This window comes from Taudactylus pleione, unplaced genomic scaffold, assembly GCF_031769625.1.
Source record: "Taudactylus pleione unplaced genomic scaffold, aTauple2 ptg000781l, whole genome shotgun sequence".
NCBI classification, from domain to species: domain Eukaryota; kingdom Metazoa; phylum Chordata; class Amphibia; order Anura; family Myobatrachidae; genus Taudactylus; species Taudactylus pleione.
Genome location: NW_028285183.1, coordinates 5,045,548 through 5,060,994, shown reverse-complemented (window position 1 = coordinate 5,060,994; position 15,447 = coordinate 5,045,548). Strand labels below are relative to the sequence as shown.

The 15,447-nt window shown below is 44.8% G+C and overlaps 1 protein-coding gene across 1 annotated transcript in view; it reads left to right on the top strand.

Moving 5' to 3' along the window:
- Positions 1 to 7,525: 7,525 nt before the first annotated feature.
- The window catches only part of LOC148475100 (signal transducer and activator of transcription 1-like), a gene marked incomplete at its 5' end in the record, with an annotated part of 56,923 nt that continues 49,001 nt past the window's right edge, over positions 7,526 to 15,447 (top strand). The window contains 4 exons of the mRNA XM_088457733.1: positions 7,526 to 7,677; positions 10,947 to 11,105; positions 13,429 to 13,521; positions 14,870 to 14,929. Coding sequence (XP_088313859.1) covers positions 7,526 to 7,677; positions 10,947 to 11,105; positions 13,429 to 13,521; positions 14,870 to 14,929 — 464 coding nt within the window. The remainder of the gene's footprint in view (positions 7,678 to 10,946; positions 11,106 to 13,428; positions 13,522 to 14,869; positions 14,930 to 15,447) is intronic.

The following is a 15,447-nucleotide window of genomic DNA, read 5'->3' as shown; positions in this document are numbered from 1 at the left end:
CTATAAAATAACCCAGGGACGTGGTCAATGACGCTGCTGTTTTAATTATGCACACCCATAAAACGCCCGTTTTGACCTTTAAGCACGCCTGTGTTCTGATCTCCACTCCCCGTTTTCAAGCACCTTCCCCCGTTACCACCCACATACGCCTACTCCTGTCACTCAAATTATCCGGCATTCGCTATTTTGCGAGCACATGAATTTCGGCCGCAGTGACTGGTTCACGCATGCGTATAACGATCCGTACGCATGCGCAGTTGGGCAAACATCGCTCGGAGCGAACGAGCTGCCGCTTACGAGTGGCTCTGAATCAGGTCCTCTGTTCATAGTTAGCTCAATGGTTGGGAAATTTAGTCCAGAGCAACATGAGTAAAGATCAGAAATGAGTCTTTGCTAGTGAATATATAAGCAAATGATTAATGGAGCCGGCTTGCGACGTGACGTGCGCTCCAATACAGTCACTCACTGCCGATGGCCAACCATTATGGTGTATTACAGGGGCAAACGGAGCTGGCTTGTTTGCGACCTGCCAGATGATTCATACGCAAATTAGTTGTATGTGTATGTAGGTTTATATGGAAGAATATACATATCCGGTAAATGTATTTTAAGGAGCTGCCTTCTCATGATGCTTTGTTTTGTTAGATATATGTTGTGCTTATTTGCATTTTGGCTATAAGGATAGCACACAAATTAGTGTACATATATATATATATATTCAAGAAGTATAAACTCTTATATGGGTTTCTTTATATTATGAGTACTCATTACACAATTGAATGTATTTATCCCACTGTGTGAAACAACCCTTATGTCTCCTACAAACTATGGCTCTGATTCTGAGCCGGACGCTCTGAGCAGAGCGCTCGCTCTGAATGAGGGCTGTCCTCCATAAAAATGGAGCGTCCTCCTGGACGCTCGTACGAGCGTGCAGGATGATGGTCGCGATGGTCTTGACCATCGCGACCATCTCCAGTGCGACCAGAAGCCTGTGGTCGGGTTTTTCGACCACAAGCCCTGGAGTGATTTTGGCTCTATCAGAGCCAAAATCACTCCCACTGACATCACTAGTGATGTCAGTGGGGCCGGCTTCTGACGGTAGGCGTTCCCATGGGAATGCCTCCGTCTGGCTGGCACGCCCCCGGCACGCCCACCAAAGGGGGCGTGCTGTCAATCAACATCGACAGCACGCCCCCTTTGATCAGACACAACGAGCGAAGGAAAGTCCTTCGCTCGTCGCGTCTGGCGCATGCGCACGACGGAGCTCCCTCCGTCGTGCGCATGCGCAGTGCACACCATCGACCCACTTGCGAGCGGACAGCCGCTTGCGAGTGGGTCTGAATGAGGCCCTATGGCTCTGATTCTGAGCCGGACGCTCTTTGTGAGCGCTGTCTCTGAATCAGGACGGCCTTTTTTTTTTTTTTTTTTAGCCCGGCCTCCAGGCCACTCGTTAAGCTGTGGGTGACCACCCACAGCTTTTGCGAGCGGCCAGGTGATGGTCGCGACCATCGGGCTTGCGACAAGACCCTTGTGGTAGGGTCTCGTTCCCGCAAGCCCCAGTGAGCTTCCTGCTCTAATAGAGCAGGGAGCTCACTACTGACATCACGAATGATGTCAGTAGGGCCGCCCACAAACGGCAGGTGTTCCTTCAGGAATGCCTCCGTTTGACCAGCCACCCCCCCTCCCCTCCTACAAAACGGGGCTAGCTGTCGATCAACATCGACAGCCGCCCCGTTTGCAGCGAGCCCCGGAGCAAGTGAATTTCTCACTCGCTACGGGGCTTGCGCACGTGCTCAGTGCCCCACCATCGACCCACTTGCGAGCGCATCTCACTCGCGAGCGGCTCTGAATCAGGCCCTATGTTTGATATAAATGTATGGACCTTTGAGGAAAATTTAGCATAATTGCAAAAGTATACATTCTATATATTAAAAAATAGACAAAGAAAATAAATAAATATATGCTTTGGTTATGTAAGATTAAACAATGTAAAAGATGTGGGTAATATTTAACCCATTTGTGGAAAACATTGGATGTATTCTCCTCGCAACTCTTTTTATAATAGTACTTTTATAATAGCATTTATAGTTTTTATACTTTATATATAACGTTGTGTATTTTTATAATGTTTATATTCATTTGGCATCCGAACAGTTAGATTAAACTAAAGGTGCCCGTACATGCTGGTCAACCTGATCCCATCAGGTTCAGCATGTACGGGGATGATGGATGTGCCTACACTGAACGAGAGAACATTCAGTGTAGGCACATCACAGACGGAGAAACGAAAGCACGATTACGACATTGTAATCTTGCTCTCGTTTCTCCGTTTGTAAGTGGATACGCACCTTTAGTATGCATTGTGCAAGTGAAACTAACACAGCATGTTTGCCGAGAGCTAATTACACCACTCAGGTGTTAACCATCAAGTTTACTATGGAGCATATATAAGTACATCTCAGAGAATACCCAGCATGCACCTTTTTTCTTTGAAAAAATCTGGTTTGTCGGAAGAATCGCACCAGAAATTCATCCTTCCTACCTGCTGCTATCCACGGCATTATACGCACACTGGTGTGCCGCTATCCAGGAGCATATAATACCTCTTTTCCACCAAAAACCCAGGTCCGACCTGGGTTTTTGGACATGGTTCCAACCCTGGTCAGACCCAGGTCAGACCCATTTACACTGCACCTTTGATCTGGGTTACTCCCAGGTCAGCCCTGTTCACACTGAACTCAGGTCTGCCCTGCTAAACCTGTGAGGTCATAAAAAGTGGGAGGTGAATGCTCCACAACCACCAATCCGCTCATTTTAGGCATGATCCAGGTCAGATCACCCAGGTTGCACCGTTTACACTGCACCATTACCTGGGTCCATCCTGGGTCCAACCCTGGTAGCTACCTGGGTTGGATTGCAGGGTCACTTGACCCAGGTTATTATTCAGGGACCCTTTTACACTGAGCTGCGACCTGGGTAGACCCAGCAAAAACCCAGCTTTTTGCTCTGGTGTAAAAGGGGTATTAGTGGCATGTTGTTACACTGCTGAGGTTAGGCTACATTCCGCTCAATAGAGATCCAGTATTCATGACACCAGGGGGGTCTAGGTCGCATCGGAGCAACAGTTGGCAGGTCGTAAGCCAGCTCCGCTGGCCCCCTCATCACAACATATCACAATATCTGGTGACCAGCGAGAGTGTATACCGGAGGTATCAGGAGATACAATTACATGGGAGCTTCATCTGGCAGGCCGCAAGCCAGCTCCGTTTGCCCCTTTAATACACCATAGCGGTTGGACGCCGGCGGTGAGTGACTGTATTGGAGCGCACGTCACGTCGCAAGCCGGCTCCATTAATCATTTGCTTATATATAAACCACCAAAGACTGCTTTCTGATTTTTACTCTTGCTGTGGACTGAATCTATCAATCATTAAGCTAACTATGAATAGATTCTTTATATATTTGCACACAGATTGCTATGTATATTGGTTGATGTAATTTATACGGTCACTGCATGTTTGCAAATAGTTTTTTTTTTTGCAGGATGGTTACGATGACAGGTTGATTAACAATATACTGTATATTATATATTTTTTTAATAAATAAGGTTTTTTACCTATATGTATTTGTGAATAATTATCACCACTATAGCGCTGCTTATTTTCTCTATGTTTTTTAGATACTAAGCGTGTTTGTCTCCGTGGCTCTTATGGTTATACCGTCATTGGATTGAAAATAGTAAACAAAATTGTCCAGTCTATCTTCTTCCCCTTAGTTGAATGATTAATTCCCTGCCCAGGACCCCTCCTTGCGCTGTACAAGCTGAGTGCTATGACTGCCCAACCTCCTGCTGTCGTCATTGCTCATCTTTAGCCGACTGGCGTTCAGAGTCCCCAGGGGTTCCCCAGTGCTGGTGTCACTGTGTCGGCATCTTGTATGAGAGGGACGTGCAGCCAGCATAGGTCTTGGCTTCTGTACTACCTGTAAATCAGACATTACTGTAACTTTCACCTTTATTTTTTTTTGATCCAGAAATGCAATGTGTTTTTAATATGTTGACCTAAAACAATGTACTTCACTTTTTTATTTTCATTCTTTATATGCAGCTGTGGCTGCTCCTAACTATCTCTTTACACTGCACTTTTCTTACTATGCTGGTGCCCTGGGACGAATTAGCTGGGCCAGTTTGGGGGTCCTGCGCTCTGGATTTGAACGCTAGTATGTTAGGGACCTACCCTAAAGAGGTTACCTGGATATGGTGGGTAGGCCCATAACCTTGGCCATGATTATGCTAAAAACTTCTATTGATTGCAAAATTTTATTGCATTTATATATATTATCAATAATTTGGAGTTGTGCACCTGAGATTTGTCTGTTTCTGTGCCTGCAATTAGTCTCATCAGATAGCACCTCCCATTATATATATATATATATATATATATTCAGGGTGTGCAGTCCAGAAATCTTTCCCATATACTCCATTTAATGTGCTTTATTGCACTTCTGAGGGAAAGGAGACGCCCTCAGTCTGGATTAGCACCCCTACCTTATTGGTTTAAAAGCATGGAGTATGGTAATGTATATGCACACTGTATTAGGCACAATTCTAGGTAAGTCCTACAAGTTATATACTGTAGTGCAACTTTGGTTAATTTTTGGGGTGTGGGTCCCCCTGGATTGCATTGGTTGATCTGTTTCAGGGCACCGCATTATAACACATTTTCCTTTATAATACATTTTAACCCTTCACTGTGTGTTTAATATATATGTACTTCACTTTTTTATTTTCATTCTTTATATGCAGCTGCAGCTGCTCCTAACTATCTCTTTTCCCTCACTTTTCATACTATGGTGGTGCCATAGTGTTTTTAATATGTTGACCTAAAACAATGTAATAATATCGTTTTTTCTATCAATACTCTGTGCAGCCATTACAATGGGTGGCTTTCCCCCTAAGTTAGGAGTCGGACAGAGAGAAGTAGATATTAGAATCCATTAGGAAAGTATATAATACAGCTCCCCCTCTTCCCCTGTGTCTTTTCCAGTCTCTAGTAATAGTTAGGTCAGGAACGTGCTCTGTTGTTTTCATTAATGCAGAGGCTTACCTTCTCAACAGTACCGGCGAGGCATTGGTGTTCCCCCGGTGGAACCATGAACGGGCTGGCTCCTCCGGGGAACACCAGTCTGCTACATCCGGGAAGAAAAGGGTGCGCTTGGACAGATGCAGGTGTTCTGCGCATGCAAACGCCCCGCATCACTGAAAAAGCATTGGCCAGGATGAAAAATGGATCTGGAACTGCGCTCAGTGTGGCGGAGGCTTCAGGAAGCAGGATGGTGCCTGTGCAGGGTGCGGAAAAGATGAAAGACACCCACTTGAGGTAAGCCCCCAAGTCTAATGTCTGATCACCAGACATTACCTTTTGTGGGGTCCCCTTTTTCAAATGAGGGTGCCCCCTAGCTTTGCAGGTGCCAGGTTGGGGAAGATAGAGGACTTACAGTCTTACATCTCCCCCTCCCCCATCCCCTGCATTACTTTCCATTTGTTTAATGCACAATGGCGTCAATCTCCTGCAACCTCCTCCGGGGCAGCCCACGAGGCCCCGGCAATAATCAGTACCAGTGGGGGTTAGGGAACCATTTCTTTTTATCATTTGTTCCTCGAGTCCCGCGCGTTGTCCACATACAGAAAGTCCCATTGAAATGGAGGACACTGACTGTGGTGTTCTTGGTGGCAATTACTTCTGCAAATAACTTTTTTTTTTTACTATCTACGAGGATAAAGTGGCTCTAAAAAATATTGCAACTTTCTTGCCATAATTTGTATCTACATTTCATATCATCCAGGAGTTTGTGCTACCCACAGCCGCTGGACGGAAGGGAAGAATTTGTATTTACTAGATCTAGTCAGACTAATTGCTGTATAATTTTTTCCCGGACAGAAGGTACCGGGAATCCCGGACAGGGGGTAACAGTTGTTCATGATGCTGATCGAACTTTGGAAACCTCATGCCCCTTCCAAGCCAGCCATTGCTGGATGTATTAGAGATGTAGTCATACAGGCATAAAAGAACAGTGGGTATAATGTATCAGAGGTATTAAGAACCCACTCAACTCGAACGGAGGCAACATCTTGCACAAATAAGGCTGAGGCTCCAGTGACTAAGCTCTGCTAGCCACCGGGCTGGAGATCAGTCCACACCCTCTCCAGTTATTATCAGTTATCAGATAGATTACCAGGATGCATTATCCTCTGCTGACTCGCAGGTTGGTAGGTGTTCTCCACACAGCCAATTGGGGGGGAGGGGCTAAGGGGGCACGTGACCCGGGTGCTGGACTTGGGTTACCGGGGAGAGGCTGCTGGGAGGCTAGGTTGCTGCTCTTGTTGGTTTAAGCCACATCCCGGCCTTGAGAGGCACAGAGACCCCGTCAGTCTAATGTGGTGCCAGTCGCAAGCCAATCAGTGCTCGCGGACTGGCAGTCAATCAGCAGAGGCTGCCGGTCCGTGAGCTCCAATTGGTTCGCGAGCGGTGCCACATTACAATGACGTTCCCTAGCATGTGGCAGTCCTGTCCCGCTCCACCCCGAACTCACCCGCCGCACAGCCCTGGCATGTAAGAGAAGAGAGATGGGGCCTTACTGTGGCTTAATGTAAAAGAGGCCTTATTGTGGCATAATGTGTAAGGGGCCTTACTGTGGCATAATGTAAAAGATGCCTTACTGTGGCATAATGTATATATGGGGCATTACTGTGGCATAAATGTATATGGGGCATTACTGTAGCTTAATGAACAAGGGGCAGAACTGTGGCTTAATGAATAAGGGGCATTACTGTGGCTTAATGTATAAGGCAGAATGTGTTGTAAGGGGCATTACTGTGTTGCATAATGTGTTGTAACTTGTAAGGGACATTACTGTGGCATAATGTGTTGTAAGGGGCATTAATGTGTGGCATAATGTGCTGTAAGGGGCATTAATGTGTGGCTTAATGTGTTTATAAGGGGCATTACTTAGTCACAAAACCACACACCCTTTACGTCCTCTATGTTGCATTTTTTTTGGGGGGTGCCAAATTATGGCTTTGCCCCCTATGTTATTATGCAGCATAGGTGGCTTAGTTATTTCTTTGTGGCCCTCGTTGCTTTACGTCTTGGGTACATCCCATTATAATGGCTGCCATGGAGTACTGAAGGAGAAAACAGCTAATTATAATTACCGATAATTTATTTTCTTCTAAATACTCTGTGGCGGCTCCGGATTGCCACCCAGGCTGATCAGATTTTCATCTTAGGAAGTGACACAGGGGAAGAGGTGGAGTGCATTATATACCCCCTGGGAGGGGGCATTTTTATCTACCGGTCTCTACCCTAAACTAGAAGGATATCCACCCGTTATCACTTATCATTGGCTGCCAGGGAATTTTCCAAAAACAAGGAAAGATCAGTAAGGATAATGCGCTGTTTCCTTTTCTGAGTGTACAATATGTGGCCGTTATTCAACTCATCGATTGTTTACTTGATTCTACTAGGAAATTGTTCACAAAATATCTGAACTCCTAAATATCACAGAGCATATACAGAGAGTCCTAATTAGCGAAGAACTGGTTGAGTGGAAATGCCGGCAGCAGGTGGCCTGCATCGGGGGTCCCCCAAACGCTTGTCTCGACCAACTACAGAACTGGTAAGAAGCGACTTCCTGACGACTCTGCACTATGTATAACCGAATCAATATTAAATTATATTTTGATGCTTGTTTAATGACAATTTTACATATGCAGGAAATATTTTCTTTAAAAATACCACTGGACTACATTAAAAATAAACTTATCTACTGAAAGATGGTTGTCTCGGGTGTGGATTAACAGATAAACAGACAGTAAAAAGGTAGACAGTGTCTAGATAGACACCACATGTTAGACAGTCAATAGGTCGATTGGGACAAAAGGTCGACATGGACATAAGGTCGACACACAAAGGTCGACATGAAAATGGTCCACAAAAAATGGTTAACAAATGATTTTTTTTATTTTTAACTCTAACCCTAACCCTCTCCTTGGTGCCTATCTCTAACCCTTCCTCCTGGTTCCTGACCCGAACCATTCCTTCTAGTGCCTAACCCTCCATCCTGGTGCCTAACCCTAACCATCGGGGTAAGTGCCTAACCCTAAACCTAACAAAAACACATGTCAACCATTTTTGTGGCGACCATTTTCACATCGACATTTTGACCATGTAGACCATTTGTACCTGTCGACCTTCTTACATGTCAACCTTTAGTGTGTCGACCTTTTGCCCCTGTTGACCTTTTGTCCCAGTCGACCTATTGACTGTCTAACATCTGGTGTGTATCTAGACATTGTCGACCTTCCATCTATACTGTCCATCTATAGTCCGGTACCCGGCATATCAATGCCCAAATGACCAGCAGATTATAGCCAAGAATCTCATTGACAACAGTGGTGGTTTGCCTGTGCGAGGAGAACTGCGACGCTAACATTGCCATCCTGCGTAACCTGGATTGAACAGTAGCTGGTATGTCAGACTCTGGTAGACAACGCTAAAACAATTCCCCCATATACATGACAATAAGGGACTCTGGAGACCGACTTCCTGGGCTAAGGGAAAACTTTTTTTTAGAAAAATAAATGAAAGATAAATGCGTTAAATACAACTGAGACAACAAGTCTTTGCTCTGCGCACTGTTACGAAATGCTTTGGGGTCTTTTTGTTTGTTTGTTTTTTTTATCCACTACACTTAAAAATACATTTCTTAAACGTATTTATTACTAGAAGCTACAAAACAGTTAAGTTACACGAGAAAAAAAAATCAATGTAATGTTATGTTACATCAGTAACACTAAAATTATAGTCTGTCACATACAGTTTAAAACTGTCAAAGGCACAATAAAAGTACAAAAAAAATAAAAGCAAAAAGCATAAATTAGTAAAGTTATTATTATTATTTTATTTTATTTTTATAATGTCACCAATTTGTTTTTCATATCCAATGGAGCTTACAGTCTAAGGCCCTGATTCAGAGCCGGACGATCTAAAACAGCGCTCGCTCTGAATCAGGGCGTTTATTTTTATTTTTATTGGAGCGGCCCCTGGCCGCTCGCATAGGTGTGGGTGACCACCCACAGCTATTGCGAGCGGCCAGGATGATGGTCGCGAAGGTCAAGACCGTTGCGACCATCGGGCTTGTGATGAGACCCTTGTGGGTAGGGTCTTGTGGCCGCAAGCCCCAGAGAGCTTCTGGGTCCATTAGAGCCGGAAGCTCTCCCACTGACATCACTGGTGATGTCAGTGGGGCCGCCCATAAACGGCAGGCGTTCGCATGGGAACGCCTCCGTTTGTGAAGCCACCCCCACGCCACGCCTCCAACGGTGCAAAATCGACAGTCGCCCCCTTTTGGTGCGAGCGACGGAGCGTACGTTGCTAGCCGGGTCTCACGCATGCGCACGTCATAGCCGGCTCCGGCGTGCGCATGCGCAGTGGCCTAACATCGACCCGCTCGCGAGCGCATAGCGCTTGTGAGCGTGTCTGAATCAGGCCCTAAATTCCTTATCACATAGACACTAGAATTAATTTTAGTCAGGAGGAGCCAATATACCTACCATTATATATTTGGAGTGGGAGAGGAAACAGGAGCACCTGAAGGAATCCCCTGCAAATACAGGGAGTACATACAAACTACACACATATAGTGCCCTGGGGGTATATTTACTATGGTTCGATTAGAGATTCATTTTGATGAATCTCTGAAATCTCCTGAGATCGAATTGAACTTGAACGACAAAATGCCTTAGCAAATCTCAAATTTACTAATAATGGATTTTCCTTTAGATTTTCAACTTGAATTCGATCTTGTTTCAGTTTAAGAAGGGATTTGCTGTTCGATTTTTGCATGTTCATGTCAAATCGAACAGCAAATCCCTCTCCAAAACGAACTTCAAAGCCACAAATGAATAGTAGAACTTCATGCTTTCAGTTTCAGCATAGAGCAGTTAATTTTGACACAGATACATGCATACATCAGTGAGATGCATGTATGTATCTTACTGTAAAAAGCTTGTAAAGAGTTAATGTTTTGTTTGTTTTTTAAATTAAGTGGGCCCCCCTACCTAAAACAGAACCAGCCCCGGACTTTTCATAGTCAGTCCTGGTTGTGTAAGTACAGGGAAAAAATTGCGTAGGGTTCCCCTGTACTTAGCACAACCAGCACCAGACCCTTTCTAACGGGGGAAGTAATGTCACAGCCAGGGAAACCCTATCACCGGGTTCCCCAGCCAAAACATTACTCCTGACCACTAATCAGCCCAGGCCGGGGATCCCTGGGGAGTTGGGGACCCCCCAAAGGAGTCCACCTCTCCAGGGCACCCCAGGCCTAGGCTGATAGCTCGGGGCTTTCCCTGGCACCCGTGGGTGGTGGGTGGCAGGTTGATAGTGTTAGTGTAGTGTTAAAAAAGACTAGTAAACATTGTCTTTACGAGTAGAACTGCAGGTCCCAGCAAGCCTCCCCCGCATGCTGGTACTTGGAGAACCACAAGTACCAGCATACGAGGCATTAACGGTCCGCTGGTACCTGTAGTTCACATGTAAAGAAATGTTTAAATAAATACAACACACACACACCGTTACAGTATAGTTTTAATTTTCGATTTAATTTCAAATTCCTTTTTCTGTTCGATTTGACATTCGTTTTGGCCTTTAGTAAATCCCTTCATAAAAAAATCAAACCAAACTCGAATGCAAAATCAAACAGAAAACAAAATCGAACCATAGTAAATATACCCCCTGGTCTGCAATTAAAGTGATGACGCCGGCGCTGTAAGACAGCAGTGCTAGCCACTGTGCTATTGTGTTGCCCCAAATCATTCTGATGCACTTTGTTTTTCTTGTTTGAATTATAGACGAGACATTGTCTCTTTCCATTACTCCGTCTCGTAGGTTCACCTCTATCGCTAAGAGTCAACAGCAGGTTCGACAACAGCTGAAGAAACTGGAGGAGCTGGAGCAGAAACTGACATATGAAGGTGATCCCATCACTAATAACAAGCAAGCGCTCCAGGATCGCACACAGGGTTTATTTAAGCAGCTAATACAAAGGTATCGCCATTTTCCTTCAAGAAGGCCATGAATATTAATATATTTTAATTGTTTTGTTGGGAAAAAAAATAAAACTGATATTATTAGGCCGATGAGCTGAAAAACTATGAATGCTATATGTTACCTATCTAGCACAGTACTCCCCACTATGCTACGTGACTTGTCTAATACAGCCCCTCCTTCCACTATGCTATATGTTACCTATCTAACACAGCCCCCCCCCACTATGCTGTATGTTACCTATCTAACACAGCCCCCCCCACTATGCTATATGTTACCTATCTAACACAGCCCTCCCCGCTATGCTATATGTTACCTATCTAACACAGCCCTCCCCACTATGCTGTATGTTACCTATCTAACACAGCTGCCCCCACTATGCTGTATGTTACCTATCTAAGACAGCCCTCCCCACTATGCTGTATGTTACCTATCTAACACAGCCCTCCCCACTATGCTGTATGTTACCTATCTAACACAGCCCCCCCCCCACTATGCTGTATGTTACCTATCTAAGACAGCCCTCCCCACTATGCTGTATGTTACCTATCTAACACAGCCCTCCCCACTATGCTGTATGTTACCTATCTAACACAGCCCTCCCCACTATGCTGTATGTTACCTATCTAACACAGCCCTCCCCGCTATGCTATATGTTACCTATCTAACACAGCCCTCCCCACTATGCTGTATGTTACCTATCTAACACAGCTGCCCCCACTATGCTGTATGTTACCTATCTAACACAGCCCTCCCCACTATGCTGTATGTTACCTATCTAACACAGCCCCCCCCCCACTATGCTGTATGTTACCTATCTAAGACAGCCCTCCCCACTATGCTGTATGTTACCTATCTAACACAGCCCTCCCCACTATGCTGTATGTTACCTATCTAACACAGCCCTCCCCACTATGCTGTATGTTACCTATCTAACACAGCCCTCCCCGCTATGCTATATGTTACCTATCTAACACAGCCCTCCCCACTATGCTGTATGTTACCTATCTAACACAGCTGCCCCCACTATGCTGTATGTTACCTATCTAAGACAGCCCTCCCCACTATGCTGTATGTTACCTATCTAACACAGCTGCCCCCACTATGCTATATGTTACCTACCTAACACAGCCCCCCCCACTATGCTATATGTTACCTACCTAACACAGCCCCCTCCCCACTATGCTATATGTTACCTACCTAACACAGCCCTCCCCACTATGCTATATGTTACCTATCTAACACAGCCCTCCCCACTATGCTATATGTTACCTATGTAACACAGCCCTCCCCACTATCCTGTATGTTACCTATCTAACACAGCCCTCCCCACTATGCTGTATGTTACCTATCTAACACAGCCCTCCTCACTATGCTGTATGTTACCTATGTAACACAGCCCTCCCCACTATCCTGTATGTTACCTATCTAACACAGCCCTCCCCACTATGCTGTATGTTACCTATCTAACACAGCCCCCCCCACTATGCTGTATGTTACCTATGTAACACAGCCCCCCCCACTATGCTGTATGTTACCTATCTAACACAGCCCTCCCCCCCCACTATGCTATATGTTACCTATCTAACACAGCCCTCCCCACTATGCTGTATGTTACCTAACACCCCCCCAATATGCTGTATGTTACGTATCTAACACAGCCCCCCCACTATGCTGTATGTTACCTATCTAACTATGCTATATGTTACCTATCTCACTATGCTATATGTTACCTATCTAACACAGCCCTCCCCACTATACTGTATGTTACCTATCTAACACAGCCCTCCCCACTATGCTGTATGTTACCTATCTAACACAGCCCCCCCCACTATGCTGTATGTTACCTAACACCCCCCCAATATGCTGTATGTTACGTATCTAACACAGCCCCCCCACTATGCTGTATGTTACCTATCTAACTATGCTATATGTTACCTATCTCACTATGCTATATGTTACCTATCTAACACAGCCCTCCCCACTATACTGTATGTTACCTATCTAACACAGCCCTCCCCACTATGCTATATGTTACCTATCTAACACAGCCCTCCCCCACTATGCTGTATGTTACCTATCTAACACAGCCCCCCCCACTATGCTGTATGTTACCTATCTAACACAGCCCCCCCCACTATGCTGTATGTTACCTATCTAACACAGCCCTCCCCACTATGCTGTATGTTACCTACCTAACACAGCCCCCTCCCCACTATGCCAAAATTCAGCAGGTTTTAGCAAGTCAGAACTGCATTCAATAGCTTTGAAAATCTGATAATATATTACATCACACTAAAGATATTCTCTGTTTGCTCAACAGCTCTTTTGTGGTTGAAAGGCAGCCGTGCATGCCCACTCACCCGCAGCGGCCCCTGGTCCTAAAAACTGGCGTCCAGTTCACTGTGAAATTAAGGTACTAATCACACACCTTTCCGTTTTACGTTTCTGCCGCGGCGTGGATATATAAATCGTGGTACAGTACCCACTGTCGGAATTGTTACAAAACATACTTTCATCTACTGCGTTTTCCAGACCTGTAGTTGTGTATATTCTGGGGTTGGATCATGGTCTGATTTTTGTAATAAGCATGTGTTACGTTTCTTTCCGCCTTGCGATATTTATAAGGCATGTGAATATTTCTAAGCTGTTCCTGTGTCCACTGCTCACTTCAAAGGATAGATTTCCGGGACTGATTTTAGCGTGTACAAGGGCTGACTGACAAGTAATGAGACTGACTCTGTGTTTCTGTCCTATAGGTAGACGTGGCAACGCTATGCTGGTTATTGTGAAGCTCATACATTGATGTGTCTGAACCTGCGGTTGGACTGACGTAGTCGTCTTTGTTTGGTCACAGCGAGTGGAAGATCTTCGTACGTTTCGTCATGGCGGATGAGGAAGACGGGTCTGTGAGATTACGTCAGAGCTGTGTGATTGAATTTTGTGTTAATCTTGGAAAAAGCGGAAATGAAACTCATGAAATGTTACGGCAAGTATACGGTGGAGATACAATTAGCCGTGCTAGAGTATGCCGGTGGTGGAAGCACTTCAAAGGGCTTAATACACGAGTGACTGATGAAGAGCGTTCTGGGAGACCACCCACCGCGATTACAAATTTCAACATTGCCAAAGCTGCAGAGATGTCGCAAAATGACAGGTGGTAACGTTACGCAAACTTTCGGCTTCCCTTGGCATCTCATTCCAACGGGTTCAGCATATTGTGATAAAGGAACTAAAAATGCATCACGTATGTGCCAGGTGGGTACCCAAAAATCTCACAGAAGATCAGATGCGACGACAAGTTTGAATCATGCAAAAACAACGTTCGAATATCGGAGAGGATACGTGATTTCCTGACATCGATTGTGACGAATCATGGAATCGTCATTATGATCCGGAAACAACAGTCCAGTGTATGGAAACATTTCTGCTTTCCCCAAGTTTAACATAAAATTCAGTCACACATCTCTGACGTCATCTCACAGACACGTCTTCTTCATCCGCCATGACGAAACGTACGAAGATCTTCCACTCGCTGTGACCAAACAAAGACTACGTCAGTCCAACCGCAGGTTCATAAACATCGATGTATGAGCTTCATAATAACCAGCACAGCGTTGCCACATCTACCTATGGGGCATAAACACAGAGGCAGTCTCATTACTTTACAATCTGCCCTCGTACGAACTACGCCTGAGATGTTTCGTCCATGGTAACTTGCTAAGAAATGTTGCACTATAAGTACATATTTTTGTATTTTGCAGGCTTCTGGTCAAACTACAGGAGCTTAACTATCAGCTAAAAGTAAAAGCAGTGTTTGATAAGTAAGTATATGATTAATAGTGTAATATAACACAAAGTCACTTTATAACTGAAAGCTCAATTCTAGCATTTATACTGTATGTAATCGCTCCCTTTATGTAATTACTTATGTGTTTTATGAAGAACAGTACACGGAATAGCATCGTGGAGGAAATAAAGAAAGTGAGAAGTAGTGTATCTACTAAGTAACTAACAGTGACATAAAATTAGGAAATATAATTCTCTTTACTAATACGATGACAGTAATACAATACATAAATGAGTAAATGACCTGCAAATTGTTGAGATGAGTAAAACAAATTTTGGGTAGAGGTGGAGAAAGAAGGCAGCAATCAATGTCCACAGATACCCAGGCTGATATGTCCATGATATAACCGTGCCCCTATATTATGGTCTATAACATTTTACAATTTGTGCTGAGCAGTTCCCCAGGGGTCCACTAATTGTTCTGCTTGGGGCAGGCTCTGTCTCTTTGAGCCTAAGGGGTTGATAGACCTCAGCCCACAAAAGAAGCACAGCT